The 17,214-nt window shown below is 47.3% G+C and overlaps 1 protein-coding gene across 8 annotated transcripts; it reads left to right on the top strand.

Moving 5' to 3' along the window:
• Positions 1 to 2,223: 2,223 nt before the first annotated feature.
• LOC308580372 (zinc finger protein 496-like) lies at positions 2,224 to 17,147 on the top strand. 8 transcript variants are annotated; one of them, XM_081181838.1, is made up of 7 exons: positions 2,224 to 2,241; positions 6,432 to 7,426; positions 8,908 to 9,016; positions 9,297 to 9,442; positions 10,879 to 11,005; positions 12,405 to 13,367; positions 15,451 to 17,147. In XM_081181838.1, exons 2-7 carry the CDS (start codon positions 6,680 to 6,682, stop codon positions 16,368 to 16,370), a joined length of 3,012 nt encoding a protein of 1,003 aa, XP_081037964.1. In that variant the 5' UTR covers positions 2,224 to 2,241; positions 6,432 to 6,679; the 3' UTR covers positions 16,371 to 17,147. The 8 variants fall into 8 exon arrangements, with proteins under 8 accessions (XP_081037964.1, XP_081037962.1, XP_081037965.1 ...); XM_081181836.1 differs by lacking the exon at positions 2,224 to 2,241 and adding an exon at positions 3,898 to 3,988; XM_081181839.1 differs by lacking the exon at positions 2,224 to 2,241 and adding an exon at positions 4,433 to 4,457 and having other exon boundaries at positions 8,920 to 9,016.
• The last annotated feature ends 67 nt before the right edge of the window (positions 17,148 to 17,214 follow it).

Raw genomic sequence — 17,214 nt, 5'->3', positions numbered from 1 at the left:
TTGGTTGGGATATAAATTATTATTATTATTATTATTATTATTATTATTATTATTATTATTATTATTATTATTAGAGTGCTTTACATGTATGCTGGTTGTTACTCGCTTGCATTAAATGATTATAAGTTATAACTATGCAGAAGAGTGACAATGAGAGACAGGGGTTCCACCTGCCCCATACATTTAAAGCAATATTAAGTCACTTTAAACAGTCACAGCTTCACCCAAAGGATTACGGGAAGTGTAGTCTGTTACAGGTGCTGAGAGTTTTTAGGAGGCCCCTATTCCCCTCATGGGACGCGGGTGGCGCTGTGGGTTAAACCACAGAGCCTAGGGCAGCCGATCAGAAGGTGCTCAGTCCCTGCTCCTGCCAACCTAGCAGTTTGAAAACATGTCAAAGTGCAAGTAGATAAATAGGTACCGCTCCAGCGGGAAGGTAAACGGCGTTTCCGTGCGCTGCTCTGGTTCACCAGAAGCAGCTTAGTCATGCTGGCCACATGACCTGGAAGCTGTACACCGGCTCCCTCAGCCAATAAAGCGAGATGAGCGCCACAACCCCAGAGTCGGTCACGATTGGACCTAACGGTCAGGGGTCCCTTTACCTTATTCCCCTCATAGTGCTACAGTTCCCAGACTGGTTTAAGAATCCCTTGTCCCAAGGAACTCTTCTGAATCATAGCTTCATGAGGGCAATAGGGGTTTTCTAGCAACTCTCAGCATCCTTAACAAACTATAATACTGTAGTAGTAGTAATAATAATAATAATAATAATAATAATAATAATAATAATAAATTTTATTTATACCCGGCCAGAGCCTACAGCTCCCAGGTTCCTTTGGGGGAAACCATGATTGCTTAAAGTGGTGCAAGACTGCTTTAAGTACTCAGTGCTTACGGGGCCTAGCTAAAAGAAGTAATACATGTGAAAATAATTTAATACATAATTGAAGTGAAAGTTATGCACCCGTCCTAAAGAAAAAGACCTTAGGAGATGCTGTGGTGGGCGGGGCCAGAGGTAAGCATGGGTGGAGCAATTAATGTAAATTTTGTACAGTGGCCTTTCTAGCCTCAAACCTCTGGATAAGACACAGCAGAGACTGGTGTCTTTAGGATAGATGGTTTATTTACACATACAGTGGTACCTCAGGTTACATACGCTTCAGGTTACACACTCCGCTAACCTAGAAATAGTGTTTCAGGTTAAGAACTTTGCTTCAGGATAAAAACAGAAACCGGGCTCCGGCAGCACGGTGGCAGCAGGAGGCCCCATTAGCTAAAGTGGTGCTTCAGGTTAAGAACAGTTTCAGGTTAAGTACGGATCTCCGGAATGAATTAAAGTACTTAACCCGAGGTACCACTGTATAGACAACCTGAGCCCATGATGGAGGGTCTTGCAGCACTAACGCTCTCAAGAAAGTCTTGCTTCCCCCATAGCCTTGAATTCCAGCAGACGTCAGGCATGGCCCTCTCTCCCCCTTCTACTTTCAGCCTGCTTCTAGAGCGTTCTCTCTCTCTCTCTCTCTCTCTCTCTCTCTCTCTCTCTCTCTCTCTCTCTCACACACACACACACACACACACACACACACACACATACAGGACTCAGCCCTGGATTTTGTCCTAACTACCAGCTGATGGACACACCCAATTGCCCCCTGGCACAAAGCCACTTCCTTTGTTAATTTCATTGTACACAGGTTGTACATTGACAATAAAAGTGTTGTTGTTGTTGTTGTTGTTGTTGTTACCTTAATGTCCCATACTTAGGGGTCCATTATCTCACCAAGAAGCTGGAGGACTTTTCAATGAATTGAATCCTTGCTGAATTAGAAAAGGACTCAGGCAAAGAGCCTAGTGTGTGCACACACAACAATATAAAAGCTTGCAGGCTTGTATTAGATTTGTATACCGCCCTATACCCACAGGTCTCAGGACGGTTACAACATAAAACCACAATATAAAATCACAAAATACAAAACAAAAACTACCCAATTAACCCCCATCCCGTCCCCCCATATTAAAAAGGCATTGAATGTCAATCAGCCAAAGGGCTGGTTAAAGAGGAATGTTTTTACCTGGCGTCTAAAGGTGTATAATGAAGGTGCCAGCTGAACCTCCCTGGGGAGAACATTCCACAAACGGGGAGCCACCACAGAAAAGACCCGTTCTTGTATTGCCACCTTCCAGGCCTCACATGGAGGAGCCACGTGAAGGAGGGCCTCGGATGATGATTGCAGGCTCCAGGTAGGTTCATATGGAAAAGGGCGGTCCTTGAGGTATTGTGGTCCTGAGCCATTTAAGGCCTAAATATTTTTAGCAGGAGTCAAAAAGAGTAGAGTGAAGGCACCTGCACGATGTCAACAACAGGCAGGGAGTTTCTGCTGCTCTGAAAGACTGATTTCTTACAAATGCCGAACAAGTATTAACGTGGAACCTGTAACACTGCCAGTTCCTTTACGTCTCCCCGTTAGCCTTTTGTTCACCCCAAGCTTTCCTTTTAAAAAAAATGTATTGTATTGATTTTCATGAGGAAATGGCGACACAGAAACAGGCAATTTCCCAGCCGGCCACCAACCCACAAAACCGCAAGCATCTTTGAGTCTATCGGACAGAGAGTTCACAGAGCAATAGCAAGACCAACTTTAGTCTCCAGTTGAAGAGCCCCTTCCAAACATTCAGAAGGAAGTTCTTGCTAAAATCAATCCTTTGCAGCCAGCAGTCTTTACATTTGCAAATGTCTCAAGCCCTGCTAATACATAAACATCTTTGGTAGGAATGGGACCCATCCTTAGTCAATTGATTCAGTACCTGTCTATTCAGCATTTCAATAAGCTGCTCTGGCAAGCCCAGGAAAACAATTAGCTTGCATTGTTAAAATCTGAGTGATAGATAGGCTTGTCTACAGAAACCTGAGTTCTGAACTTTGCCTGATTTACACTGCTGCATTTCTGTGAAGTTTTCATTATGATATTGGGTGTGAGGGGGCATGCTGAAGCACATAGCCTCAGACTTTGCGAAGCTGTAGGCCCGACATGTTGCTGTGTTTATGGGGTCTGGTGTTGTGACCGTTAGGTCCTGTTCTCTTTTTATTACTTTCTGAGGCTTTGTTGAGAGAGTTGTTGTTTCTGTTGATAATATTCTATTGATAATATTTTTTTTGTACCTTTATGTTTGACATATTTTTGGATTTTTGTGGAAATTGTTATGATTTTTCCTGTTACGTTTGTAATTACGTACGCTTTTTTCCGTATTGCAAGCCGCCTTGAGCATAGTTTTAACGATGGAAAGGCGGCATACAAATAAAATTATGAATGAGTGAATGAATCCCCACCTAAGCTGGGGAGGGGGGGCGTTCTATCATAGTAGGGATCCCCAAGGGGCATCTAGTCCAACCCCCCCCCCACATACTGTACCAATATTTTCAGTGCTTAGGTCCTCTAAAGGTTAATGTGTCTTTACTCCTGGACTGCCAGATCCTGCTCAGGTTCACTCACTACAACCCTGGATTCAACAATACTTGCCTCCTAGTCCAAGGTGGTAGAGTGGTCAGACCTGGGAGACCCGGGTGCAACCATGAAGCTCATTGGGTGGCATTGGGTCAACTACTCGTGTGTCTAACCTGCCTCACAGGGTTGTTGTTGGGGATTAAACGAAGCCGGGGTAAGAGACCCAAGAGCGCCACCTTGAGCTCCTGAAAAAGCTGGGAAATTATTATTTTTGTTGTCGTTGTTTATTAAATCCCTAACGACGCCCTTCACCCGAGGAGAACAGGGCGCTTTACAGTATAAATTGCAGCAATGCAAAGAATAAGCAAATGTGCATATTTAGATGCAGGGAATAAGCAAAAAAAATTTCGTTTTTTCAAGAAAATTTTCTCCTGTAGCCACCCACTCCTTCAACAGGGGGCGGTCGGAGGAGCGTCTTTCTGCCTCTGCAGCTCCGCCATTAAAACACCGAGGAGGAGGAAGAAGAGGCGAAGGGAGCATTTTAGGTAGGGGTGGGGGAAAAGAGGGGCTGGCAGCGGGGAAGGAAGATTTTGGGGTCTGGGGAAGCGTCATAGGCGCAACAGCAGCAGCAAAGCGGATCGATTGGAGAAGTGAGTTGCAACAGACGCGCTCTCTCTCTCTGTCTCACATACACGCGCGCGCGCGCTCACACACACAAACACGTGTCTTCTTGCCGCTTCCGGGATTTTGCAAAGGTGCGCGTGCGAAGCCCCGCGGTTAATCGCAGAAGCCCCACGTGCCACGTAGCCGCTGGCTGCCCCCCTTTAAGTCGCCCCGCCTCAGTTCTCCGCGTATGTAGTATGGGAAGCAATAATAACAAGTAGGTCGCAGGGTTTCTTTGCTGCAGTCCCGCCCCACCTCTTGTCTCCCAGAAGCTCAAGGTGGCGCACGTCCCCCCCCCTCCTCGTTTGGCCCCCACAACAACAACAACAACAACAACAACAACCCCAAGAGGTAGGTCATTATTAGTATTATTAGTATGCCTCCCTCCACCCGAGGATCACAGGGCGGTTTACCATATAAAAACACAGATTAGGCTGAGCGCAGGCAGTGATTGGCCCAAGGTCACTCAGTGAGCTTCATGGCCAAGTGGAGGGATTTGAACTCAGGTTTCCCATGTTGTTGCCAGTTACTCTCAGCCTGCCCTTGGCCCGAGATTATGGGAGAAGCCTATAATTTAAAGCTGCTGTTGTTCAAATTTGCCACACACACCCCATAAGCAATGGTGGGATATTAACGACAGATTTTTATTATCGTGTTCCTGCAAACTGCTCTCTGCTGCTGCTGCTCCTCTCAAAATGCAATGCACTCTATGTGGGTCTACCTTTGAAGGTGATCCGGAAACTACAACTAATCCAGAATGCGACGGCTAGACTGGTGACTGGGAGTTGCGGTTGGGACCATATAACACTGGTCCTGAAAGGCCTACATTGGTTCCCAGTACATTTCTAAGCACAATTTGAAGTGTTGGTGCTGACCTAAATGGCTTTGGCCCTGCATACCTGAAGGAGCATCTCTACCCCTATTGTTCAGCCCGGACACTGAGGTCCTCCTCTGAGGGTCTTCTGGCGGTTCCCTCACTACGAGAATTGAAGTTATAGGGAACCGGACAGAGGGCCTTCTCGGTAGTGGCGCCCTCCCTGTGGAATGCCCTTCCATCAGATGTTAAAGAAATAAACAACTACAGTCATACCTTGGATCTCAAACGCCTTGTGGCTCGAATGTTTTGGCTCCCGAATGCTGCAAACCCGGAAGTGAGCATTCCGGTTTGTGAACATTTTTTGGAACCCAAATGTCCAACTCAGCTTCTGACTGAGTGCAGGAAGCTCCTGCAGCCAATCGGAAGCTGCACCTTGGTTGTCGAACATTTTCAGAAGTCGAATGGACTTCCGGCACGGATTCCGTTCAACAACCAAGGTACCACTGTATCTGACTATTAGAAGACATCTGAAGGCAGCCATGTATTGGGACGTTTTTAATGTTTGATGTTTTATGTTCTGATATTTGCTGTGAGCTGCCCAGGGTGGCTAGGGAAACCCAACCAGATGTGGGAATAATATTGCTGCATTACATAGCAGGGTTGTTCCTCAGCCGCCTCAAATTGCAATATGTTGATGAAATCCCCCAAGTACATTAAAAGCCTGCTTAAGCTGCTAGTCTTCATTTTGGTCTGAAAAGTGAGCATAACCTTCCTCATAGATCTAGTGTGTTAGCCACACTGGCTGTTAATACTCCCACTAAGGAAGAACTTAAGAAGAGCTTGCAGGATCAGGCCAGCAACCCGTGCAATCCAGCATCCTGTTCTCACAGTGGCCAACCACTTCCCTTAAGGCAGCGTTTCCCAAAATTGGGCCTCCAGCTGTTTTTGGACCGCAGTTCCTATCATCCCTGACCATTGGTCTATGATTCTCTATTGATATGGGGGTTGATAGTCCACTTTTACTAGAGAATGTGCCCCGTGCTCGAAACTCCCATAGTTCTAGGTGCATTATACAACACGGAATTTCATTAGCGTGAGCAGTTTCTGAGCTCTGGGTGCAGTACTGTGCCTAGGATTTCAGATTAAAACTGCAGAGTGGAAGGAAAGGAGGACATTTTTCTGCCTCGCCACTTCCATCTACTCCCTGAAGAGACACTCTTAAGAATATTACGGTGGAGACGACGACAGGGGAAGGACTGGACAAGGTGAAAAATGAACATAATATTTCGCTGCAGTTCATTCATTTTCAGCTTTGTATTCTTGTTATTTAAAAAAATGCCTAGACATTCCCTTGTTGCGCCCATAACCTAGGTTTAAGCTGCCATTTAGCTCCTAGCTTTCATATCTCAGTTTCTAACACTGAATGTGCCCCACCACCCTGATTGCTAACCACTTTTTGGCTTTTGTTTTCCTTGACTCTGTGTGTGTGTGTTTGTGTGTTTCTTTAGCTCAGGTAGAAACGCCCCTTTCAACTCAGGAAGACCCCAGGGTCTTCAGACTACTGGGGTCCTCGGCCAATTGCAGCTCTTTTGCCACCAAGCAAATTTCATCAGACCTGAACCTTTTTCTCTGAGATCTCCTTGGACTAACCATCTCTCTGTTTCCATCAATATCAAGAACTGGTAAGGGTCTTCCCTCCCCCTAGAACCAACCAGCAAAAAGGTTTATCGCTAGCTTTTTTAGCTCAAGAGTTGGAATGAAGATGATAGAGCAAAAATTTGCAGGCACTGAACCTAAAGGGGGATCAGAAGGAGCAATAAAGCCTATCAGAGCAGTTTCTTCTGAATATACAACCAAGCAGTCAGGCTGTGGAGCGTCTGAAGACGGCAAAGGGGGACCTGGCAAGGGGAGACAAGAGCGATGGGAAGCCCAGCGGCAGCAGTTCCTGAAGACCCTGCAGCCCCTTCACCCAGAAGGGGGAAGCCCCCCAGAGATGCCTGAGTCTGCCCCCTGGGAAGACGCCCAGGCCTTCCTGGCCTCCTTTGAGCAAGTGGCCAAAGCCTGCCGCTGGCCCAGAGGAGAGTGGGCGGCCCGGCTCCTGCCTGCGCTGAGCGGGGAAGCAGACGAGGCCTTCCAGAGCCTGGAAGCCAGAGACAGAGAGGATTATGGGAAGGTGAAGGCGGCCATCTTGCGAGGATTCGCCCTGAGGACGGAGGCCGAGCGCCAACACTTCCGGCAGTTCTGCTGCCAGCAGGTGGAAGACCCCCGGAGGATCCACCTGCAGCTGCAAGATCTCTGCCATCGGTGGCTGAAGCCGGAGAGACGCAGCAAGGAGCAGATCCTGGAGCTGCTGGTCCTGGAGCAGTTCCTGGCCAGCCTCCCGCCAGAGCTGCAGAGCTGGATCCAAGCAGGAGGACCGGAGTCGTGTTCGCAGGCGGTGGCCCTGGCAAAGGAGTTCCTGATGGCCAGCCAGCAAGACTTGGCCGAGGCTGCAGAGTGGCAGGTGAGAGAATAATCCATTTAACTGTCTTAGGCACGTGCAAAGTGTTTACATGTATCCCCTCTGAAAAAGAGTGTTAACTTTTCACGACTCCAACCAAGAAATTTGGGGAACATTCCTGTGGGGTTTTGCCAAGACAGGCAGGGAAAAAAAGAACAGCATTTTTGTTTTGTAATTTATAATAATAATAATATCCTTTATTAGGCATAGCAAACCACACATTATCAAACAGGCACCATTTACAATTTGTATAAAATGAGAACTCAACATAACAAGGTTTGTCTTAGTCAGATCTTTAACTCCAGAGAAAATCAATTTGCATAAATAATACAATACAACACTACCGCATCACCGATCAGTTAAGAACCACTAAATCTCTTTATAATGGCCCAGTCTTTCTACATGGGCAGCACTCAAAAATTCAGCCACTATTAAAGTAAATTGATCATTCCTGTCTGAGAGCAGGTCCTGAACTGTTGGTACAGCTCCTGTTTTGTTTTGTTTTGTAATTTTAAAAAGTGTTGGTTTGGGCTGTAAATCCAAGTAAACCCCACAGAGTTCTAGTTTAGAATTGCAGTGTTAGCCTTACATTGACCCTGGAACGTAAATGCAAGTTCGCCACATTTTCTTTCTGGCCGGGCAACTGTGCCTTTAGCAGTTGCAACACAGGACAGAAAGGCCACATTTGTCGCTTTTCCCAGCATGGCAATACAGCATGGAGGTCTTCATTGTCGTCCCCTTCTGATCTTTCCATCGGCTCAGGCATTTCAGCTTGCCAGGTGGAAGGATCTGCCCCATGTCTCCCACCCCACATGTGCTGTTCTGGGTTCCCCGCTCCAGAACCAATTGTGGAGGGGCACAGAGGGGGCCGGGGAAGCCCCGCTGCCCAAGCAGAAGTCCTTGCGCAGGCAGATCTCTCATGTGGGGCGGTAAACTCGGGTTTACTCAGAGCAGAGCCTCTGAAATAAGTGGACCTTAGTCATGTTCATTAATTTGAGTAGATCTTCTCTATGTTGAATGTGATTGAATTCCACCCAATGAAGTCATCTATGCTCATTAAGTTCAAGGTGTCTCCTCTGAGTAGGACTAGCGCTGGATGTGACCCCGCACCTGTAGGAATGCTTCCTGTTAGGTGATCTGTGGGTTGCATCCAAAGCTAATCCCAGCCCCTTTCCAGGGCCGCTTCAAGATTCTTCTTCTTCCTGTCATGTGGCTGTTAAAGGTCCAGAAGCCACGATATGTGTGTGTTTGTGTGTGCAGTTTTGCCAACCCTGTGCAGTATTCACAATTATATAGCTTGCTTGGCCCTGGAACAATCTCATGAGAGCCAATGAGCTTTATTTGCTCCCCCCAAACCACTGCTAGTTGAATTAAACCTGGAATGGAATAGGATTCAGGGGTGCAGAGTGGGTCTCTTTTGCCTAGCACTTGCTCTTTGTAGTTGTTTCGCTCTGTTCCGGGTATGACCACCCTCACTGATTCAGGAACCGTTGCAGGATGCGTGCGTGGATTCCGTGGATGCAGAGGAGGTGCCATCGGACGTTGCTCAAGGACGGATCTATAAAGACAGAGATGGGGAGATCAGTTTGCTAGGTAAGGATTCACAAGAGCGACTAACATCGCAGTCCTAACCGTGTCTGCCCAGAAGTAAGTCAAGGGATGATCTAGCTAGGCATGATGTGAATTGCTGGCATCCAGTTATAGAGTTGTACAGTTGGAAGGGACCCAGGGGTCATCTAGTCCAACCCCCTGCAATGCAGAAATCTCAGCTAAAACATCCATAACAGGTGACCATCCAACCTCTGCCTAAAAACCTCCAAGGGAAGGGGTGGCCAGGTTTCCCTTCTGAAATTGTCCTTTCCATCCTTTGCAGGTGGCGACATCAAAAGCTCAAGTAATTCCGGTTTGTTGCTTCCTCCTGAAGGACGGGAGATGGCTGAAGTGGTCCTGAGCGAGGTGACCTTTGGAGACCACAGCATTGCTTCCCGGGGCCGGGGTCTCAGTGTGCAAGGAGAGGAGGTAAAAGTCTTGCTTTTACCACAGTTTGCTGATTTCCCTCTTGTTCTGCCTCAGGGTATTTCTGCCCTAGTAGGGCTAATTTTAGAGCCCAGCTAAAGAAGCAGCAGCAACTGAGCAAACTGTCCACAAAAACAGTTGTTGTTAGTTGTTTATAGCATGCTGGTTTCATTTTAAGAAGCAAAAAAAAACCAACTCCCAGTTTTTGACACTTCCTTGCCTTGACCACCTGCAGATGGCGTTTGTTCTCCATAGGTGACTTGTTGTTGTTGTTGTTGTTGTTGTTTAGTTGTTTAGTTGTGTCCGACTCTTCGTGACCCCATGGACCAGAACACGCCAGGCACTCCTGTCTTCCACTGCCTCCCACAGTTTGGTCAGACTCATGTTTGTAGCTTCGAGAACACTGTCCAACCATCTTGTCCTCTGTCGTCCCCTTCTCCTTGTTCCCTCCATCTTTCCCAACATCAGGGTCTTTTCCAGGGAGTCTTCTCTTATGAGGTTTCTCAGCTTCAGGATCTGTCCTTCCAGTGAGCACTCAGGGCTGATTTCCTTCAGAATGGAGAGGTTTGATCTTCTTGCAGTCCATGGGACTCTAAAGAGTCTCCTCCAGCACCATAATTCAAAAGCATCAATTCTTCAGCAATCAGCCTTCTTTATGGTCCAGCTCTCACTTCCAAACACCACTACTGGGAAAACCATGGCTTTAAATATACGGACCTTTATTGGCAAGGTGATGTCTCTGCTTTTTAAGATGCTGTCTAGGTTTACCATCACCTTTCTCCCAAGAAGCAGGTGTCTTTTATTTTCGTGACTGCTGTCACCATCTGCAGTGATCATGGAGCCCAAGAAAGTAAAATCTCTCACTGCCTCCATTTCTTCCCCTTCTATTTGCCAGGAGGTGATGGGACCAGTGGCCATGATCTTCGTTTTTTTGATGTTGAGCTTCAGACCATATTTTGCGCTCTCCTCTTTCACCCTCATTAAAAGGTTCTTTAATTCCTCTTCACTTTCTGCCATCAAGGTTGTATCATCTGCATATCTGAGGTTGTTGATATTTCTTCCGGTGATCTTAATTCCGGCTTGGGATTCATCCAGCCCAGCTTTTCGCATGATGAATTCTGCATATAAGTTAAATAAGCAGGGAGACAATATACAGCCTTGCCGTACTCCTTTCCCAATTCCATAGGTGACTACAGCTATTTATGTTCCCAGTATGTATTCACCATCCTTTTCTAAGTCACAGTGCAGAGTGTAGCTTTTCCTCAGTGTTTAATTTTGTATTTTTACAAGTGGCTTGAGAGCTGAAACTCTTATTTAACGGGTCTGGGGTTTGTTTGTTGGTTTATGGGGGGAAAGGACATTAGCATCATTCTGTGCATTTGCATTGTTTCTTATGCAACAGCATCTGATGGCGGTGTTTGGGTGTTTTATGTTTCCAGGGACTGCCAAATTCCAAGGAGACCGGCGTGCCTTTGCACATGTTTGAAAGGACTCCAGCGCAGTCAGGCCAACAGACTATATTCTGGCAAGTCCTAACAGAGGACAATGGAAATGTCCTGTCTTTTGGTAAGGGTCGCTCAAGTCCAGTAAACAACGTGCTGTTTTTGGAATTCGAAAGAGGAAGAAAGAGCCTTTTCCCCAATTCTGTGTACTGCAGTACAAGTCATAAATACAAAAACATTAGGAATAACAGTAAGAGCTGTTTGACAGTGGAACAGTCTCTCTTGGGAGGTGGTGGACTCTCCTTGGAGCTTTTTTTAGCAGAGGCTGGATAATAATAATAATAATAATAATAATAATAATAATAATAATAATAATAATAATAATAATTTATTATTTTTACCCCACCCATCTGCCTTGGTTTCTCCAGCCACTCTGGGCGGCTTCCAACAAAGATTAAAAATACATTAAAATGTCACACATTAAAAACTTCCCTGAAGTTTCAGATATCTTCTAAATGTCAGGTAGTTGTTTATCTCTTTGACATCTGATGGGAGGGCGTTCCACAGGGCGGGCGCCACTATCGAGAAAGCCCTCTGCTTGGTTCCCTGTAGCTTTGCTTCTCACAATGAGGGAACCACCAGAAGGCCCTCGGCTCTGGACCTCAGTGTCCGCGCAGAACGATGGGGGTGGAGACGCTCCTTCAGGTATACTGGGCCGAGGCCGTTTAGGGCTTTAAAGGTCAGCACCAACACTTTGAATTGTGGTCGGAAACGTACTGGGAGCCAATGTAGGTCTTTCCTTGGATGACTAAGAATTGCTTTTTCTGTGCTTTTTCTTCTTTCTTACAAGAAAGAAGATTCCACCTAAACATTAGGGAGAACTTCCTGACAGTAAGAGCTGTTTGACAGTGGAATTTGCTTCCCAGGAGTGTGGTGGAGTCTCCTCCTTTGGAGGTCTTTAAGCAGAGGCTTGACAACCATATGTCAGGAGTGCTCTGATGGTGTTTCCTGCTTGGCGGGGGGTTGGACTCGATGGCCCTTCTGGCCTCTTCCAACTCTATGATTCTATGATTCTATGGGTGTTGAAAACTCTTGGGAAACCAGAGGCCTTGGTTTGCTTCAGATAGCACAATTCCCGGGACCTGAGTGTGAGATGTCCCTTTTGCCCCTTCAAAACAGGAGCCATCATGTGAGACATGCCTGATAGCACTCAGTGCCCCAAATTCCTTCTGTGCAGGATTAGCTGAAGCAGTTTCTGTACAAATAGAACAAAATAGCCGTATTTATTCCCTTTATTTAGAGAGGACACAAACCAACCTGGCTTAAGCAAACAATCCTCACAGCCTGGGATGTAAGGAGAGGGATTGATATCTGGCTGGAGGTAGGGAGAGAGAGAAATAAAGCTTGAGCCTAGCAGATATATTTCAATGATGTGGAAGGGCAAACAGTGAGGAGAGGAAGGAGGTTGCAGGCTTCTAGGAAAGACCAGAGCATGGACAAAACCCCTCTCTCTGTCTCTTCAGGTGAACAAAAGAGATGTTGCATCAAGAGGGAAACATCTCAGCGGGGAGAGACTTTGCCAGAGGACATACACAGGGCATGCGCAGAAGTACCTCAGTGGGATTTTCCTCTGACGTCTGAAACTCACGAGCAGCCATGTGAGGGGAAAGGGCGACAGAAGAAGCCAGTGGAGAGAGAGGGAGAACGCAGCGAGCGCACAGAAGTTATTCCAGGTGTTGTTATCCTGACCTCCTCAGGGCCCATAGAGGGGGAGAAGCTTCCTTTTTCTGGGTACGGGAGGAAACACAACGACAAGTCAGGGCTTGTTGTGAGTCACCCTGGGGAGGACCCCAGTGAACGTCCTCCGTGGGGCAAAGAAAGCCAGACAAAGCCTTGCTTCTGTAAACCTCAGGGGATGCTTACAGGAGGGAAACAACATGCACCTGCCAAGTGTGGAAGAAACTCTTTTGTTGGCCACCAGAATATTTGCACAGAAGAAGAACCCAAGGAAAGTCTTGAGGGTGGCCAAAGTTTCAGATGCAGGCTGCAGAATCATCAGGACGTTCCTTCAGGAAGGAAGAATCATGAATGTTCCACATGTAGGAAAAAGTTCACTTCCAGAGCAGGTTTAACAAGGCACCAGAGGATTCATACTGGAGAGAAACCCTACAGGTGCCTTGAGTGCGGGAAAAGCTTCAGCCGGGGAGAAAACCTGTGCAGACACCGGAGGGTCCACACTAGAGAGAAACCGTACAAATGCTCTCACTGCAGGAAATGTTTCGGTCAGAGAGGGGACTTGAAGGTTCATCAGAGAATCCATACCGGAGAGAAACCGTACCAATGTCCCGAGTGCGATAAGAGCTTCAGGCGGCGGCAGCACCTGACGGGCCATCAGAGGACCCATAGCAGAGAGTCACTGTTTCAAGTTCATCAGAGCACTCACAAGAGACCTTACAAATGCCACAAGGAAAAGCCAGGAAAGATTGGTTAAGCACCAGAGCACCTTTAATATTGTCTGCCATCATATCCTATCACCACAGATTCCACTTTCTCTATACTCTCAATAGCAAGTGGGTGGCCACTATGAACTACTTTTGCCCACAGCTCCTCAGGGGCATGCTCTCCTAGTGAAGGAAGTTCCAGAAACCATTTTTTATCTTGTCAATAGTGGCTGCAGTATGGGACGCAGGTGGCACTGTGGGTTAAACCACTGAGCCTAGGGCTTGCCGATCAGAAGGTCGGCGATTCGAATCCCCGTGACGGGGTGAGCTCCCGTTGCTCGGTCCCTGCTCCTGCCAACCTAGCAGTTCGAAAGCAGGTCAAAGTGCAAGTAGATAAATAGGTACCGCTCCAGCGGGAAAGTGAACGGCGTTTCCGTGCGCTGCTCTGGTTCGCCAGAAGCGGCTTAGTCATGCTGGCCACATGACCCGGAAGCTGTACGCCGGCTCCCTCAGCCAATAAAGCGAGATGAGCACCACAACCCCAGAGTCGGTCACGACTGGACCTAATGGTCAGGGGTCCCTTTACCTTTACCTTTAGTGGCTGCAGTCTTAAAAACTGCATACTGGGACATAGTTAGTGGAATATCTCATGTGCCAAACTGCTTGGGATTAAACCATTCTATTTGCCATTGCTTTTCCTCAAGGAGCATTGGGAGCTGGAGTTTGGTAGCCCAGAGGCCTGTACTGACCTCTTGATATACAATTCTCAGAGTCTGATTCTGAGTTGTCCCCTTCTCACTTCAGCAGGGAAGCCATAATATGGAGACATGGCTGATAGTATGGAAAGGGGGCAGGTGATCAGGGTCTTCAGTGCCCCAAATATATCTTCTTTGTGATTAGTTGAAACTGGTTTTGTATTTGACGGAACACTTGGGAGTGGGGGTTAGTCCAAGTGTGGGGAATCTTTGACCCTCCAGATGTTGCTGAACATAGCCAGGGACGATGGGAGTTGGAGTTCAGTAACATCTGGAGGGTCAAATGTTCCCCACAGCTGATTTAGCCAGTCAAACTGCTGTTGCTGGCCCCTATGAACATAACCATTTATCCATAAAGTACTTTAGCTATTAGGGAGAAGTAGACAGGTTTAGACTGCAATCCTAAAAAAAAGTCTGCTACCTGGCATTGTGGACTTAATTAAAATTACAGGCTTTTGATACCAGCCTTTAGAACAAACTATAATACATTGTTGTTTTCCTCATTTACCCCCAATGTACCCCAGGAATTGCTTTTTCTGAGGGCGCTGAAACCTACTGAGGAACCAGAGGTATCATGTTTCCTTCAGAAAGCAAAACTCCTGGAATTTATGTTTTTGCCCCTTCATAAAGCCGTGATGGGGACATGGGTGGCGCTGTGGTCTAAACCACTGAGCCTAGGGCCTGCCAATCAGAAGGTCGGCGGTTCGAATCCCCGCGACGGGGTGAGCTTCCCTTGCTCGGTCCCAGCTCCTGCCAACCTAGCAGTTCGAAATCACGTCAAGTGCAAGTAGATAAGTTGGTACCACTCTGGCGGGAAGGTAAATGGCATTTCTGTGCGCTGCTCTGCTTCACCAGAAGTGGCTTAGTCATGCTGGCCACATGACCCAGAAGCTGTACGCCGGCTCCCTCGGCCAATAAAGCGAGATGAGTGCATAACCCCAGAGTCGTCTGCGACTGGACCTAATGGTCAGGGGTACCTTTACCTTTAAAGCCGTGATGAGAGATAATGGCTGACAGAATGGTTGAGGACAGTCTCATTTACAGTGTGGAAGATGACTTTCCTCTGCAACAAACTGATTTAGTGCAAGCAGACCCAAATAGGTGCACTTGGCTTTAACATCTTAATTTAGAGATGTCACAAAAGGCACCTCTCCCAGGAGCAGAACCGAGTGAAGAGGAGAACCTCACTTGTGGAGACAGTGGTGATGCATGGCTAGAAGTTGAGAGAAAAAGCTGAGTGTAGCGGAGAAGATTCAGAATTGCCTAGAAAGGGAGCTCTGGCAGGACAGAGAAAGCCAGGAGGGAGGAGGTTGCAAGAGTCTAGAAAAGAGGTGACCAGAGCTTGGACAAAATTCCTCTCTCTTTCTCTTCAGGTGAACAAGACAGGTGCTGGACGAAGATGGAGAAATCCCGGTTGGGAGAGAATTTGCCGAAAGAAATGCACAGGGCGTTAGCGGGAGAATTCCGTCGGGATATTTCAGCTGTGACACCTGGAAATCCTGAGGAGAAAAATAATTCCAAAGGGCAACAGGAGAAGCAGCCGGTGAAGAGAGAAACACAATGCCTCTCAGGAGTTATTGCAGTCTCTGTTAGCAAAGCCACAGACAGTGGAAAGCCCTGCAGGAGAAAATATAAGTCAGAGAACCCTTTTGAGTGCCCCGCATCAGCGAGAGACAGCCAGTCGGTATGTTGCCTTGAGAAACTACAGGGAATACTTAGGGGGGAGAAACAAAATGCCTTGCCTGCATGTGGTGAAAATTTATGTGGGAGAGAGGAATTCGTTGGACACCAGGACAGCCGCACAGAAGAGAGCTCCCACGAATGCCCCAAAGATGAGAAACGCTTCAGACATAGACATCGGAACAAGAATTCAGGAAGGAAACCCCACAAATGTTCTGTGTGCGGGAAAAACTTCACCTTCAGAGCAGAGTTAGCAAGACATCATAGAATCCATACGGGAGAGAAACCATACGGATGTTCTCAGTGTGGGAGAAGCTTCCGGCAGAGAACGCACTTAGTTAGGCACCAGGGCATCCATACTGGGGAACTGTTCCAATGCCCCGAATGTGGGAAGGGCTTTTCCCAGAGAGATACGTTGAAAAGACACCAGAGAACTCACAGGACGCTCCCGAGGCCTGCGTCCTCTGAGGGTGGGGAGAGTTCAAATCGGGGCAGCATGTTCGCTGTGCAGGCCCCTGCCATATCTGTACCAGTGGCCATATTCCCATTGGGAGTAGCCAGCATTAGGCCTCAAAATGGGATTGAGCTCAAAAAGCTCTCGGGAAGCCCGTAGAATAACTATGTCCACTTTCAGTTAGACTCCAAGTCTCAAATATGTTAGTCACAAGGCACCAGTTACTCATAAACGTATAATAATATCAACAATTTTATTATTTATACCCTGCCCATCAATATACATAATGCATGCTGAAACTAAAAGCTTACCCACGAAAATAAAGTGGTGAGGAAGCATGCATAAGCCAAATGCTGTAGTTGTGGCTATAACTGCATAACTTGGGCTGCAATCCTCACCCCACTTTATCCTGGACATAAACCCCATTGAATTCAGCAAGACTGACATGGTTAGGAACACACTGTTCTAGTCATTATGGAATACCCTCTCCTGGAGGCATTTCATCCCGACTTCATTTTATTTTTCTGTGCCTACTTAAAACACACCAATTTGGCACATTGGCTTGTTGCACATCAGAGAATCCAGAGGGAAAGAAAATGCTTAGCAGGACTGAGAACATGTAACATCCCACTGCAGGAATATCTGCAGCTGCTGTTGAAAGCAGAACATCTAGCAGCAGGGAGGCAATAAGAGCTCTGCCGACACCGTAGGCCCCGCAGCATGGGTCAAGGATCCTCCCTCCGTCACCAGTTTTCATCAGCCCATGGTCATGGCTTCACTTTAACCAGCTTACGCACATCCTCTTAAAGCCAGACATTGTGTCACAGGTGAACAGAAAGCTTATGGCCTCGGAAGGTTTGCCATTGAATGCTTAATTCTGCTCACTTGTGGAGTGTTTCCAGAGGCATAGCTGGGGGGGGGGTGCACACTGGCCGCCACACTTAACTGCAGGACCTGCAGTGCTCCTGGGAGTGACAGTGGCTTGGGCACCTGCAGGCTCTGC

The sequence above is a fragment of the Podarcis bocagei genome (genome assembly GCF_964188305.1).
Source record: "Podarcis bocagei genome assembly, chromosome: 2".
Classification (NCBI taxonomy): domain Eukaryota; kingdom Metazoa; phylum Chordata; class Lepidosauria; order Squamata; family Lacertidae; genus Podarcis; species Podarcis bocagei.
The sequence above is the reverse complement of the archived record's forward strand: the minus strand, read 5'-3'. Positions and strand labels throughout refer to the sequence as shown.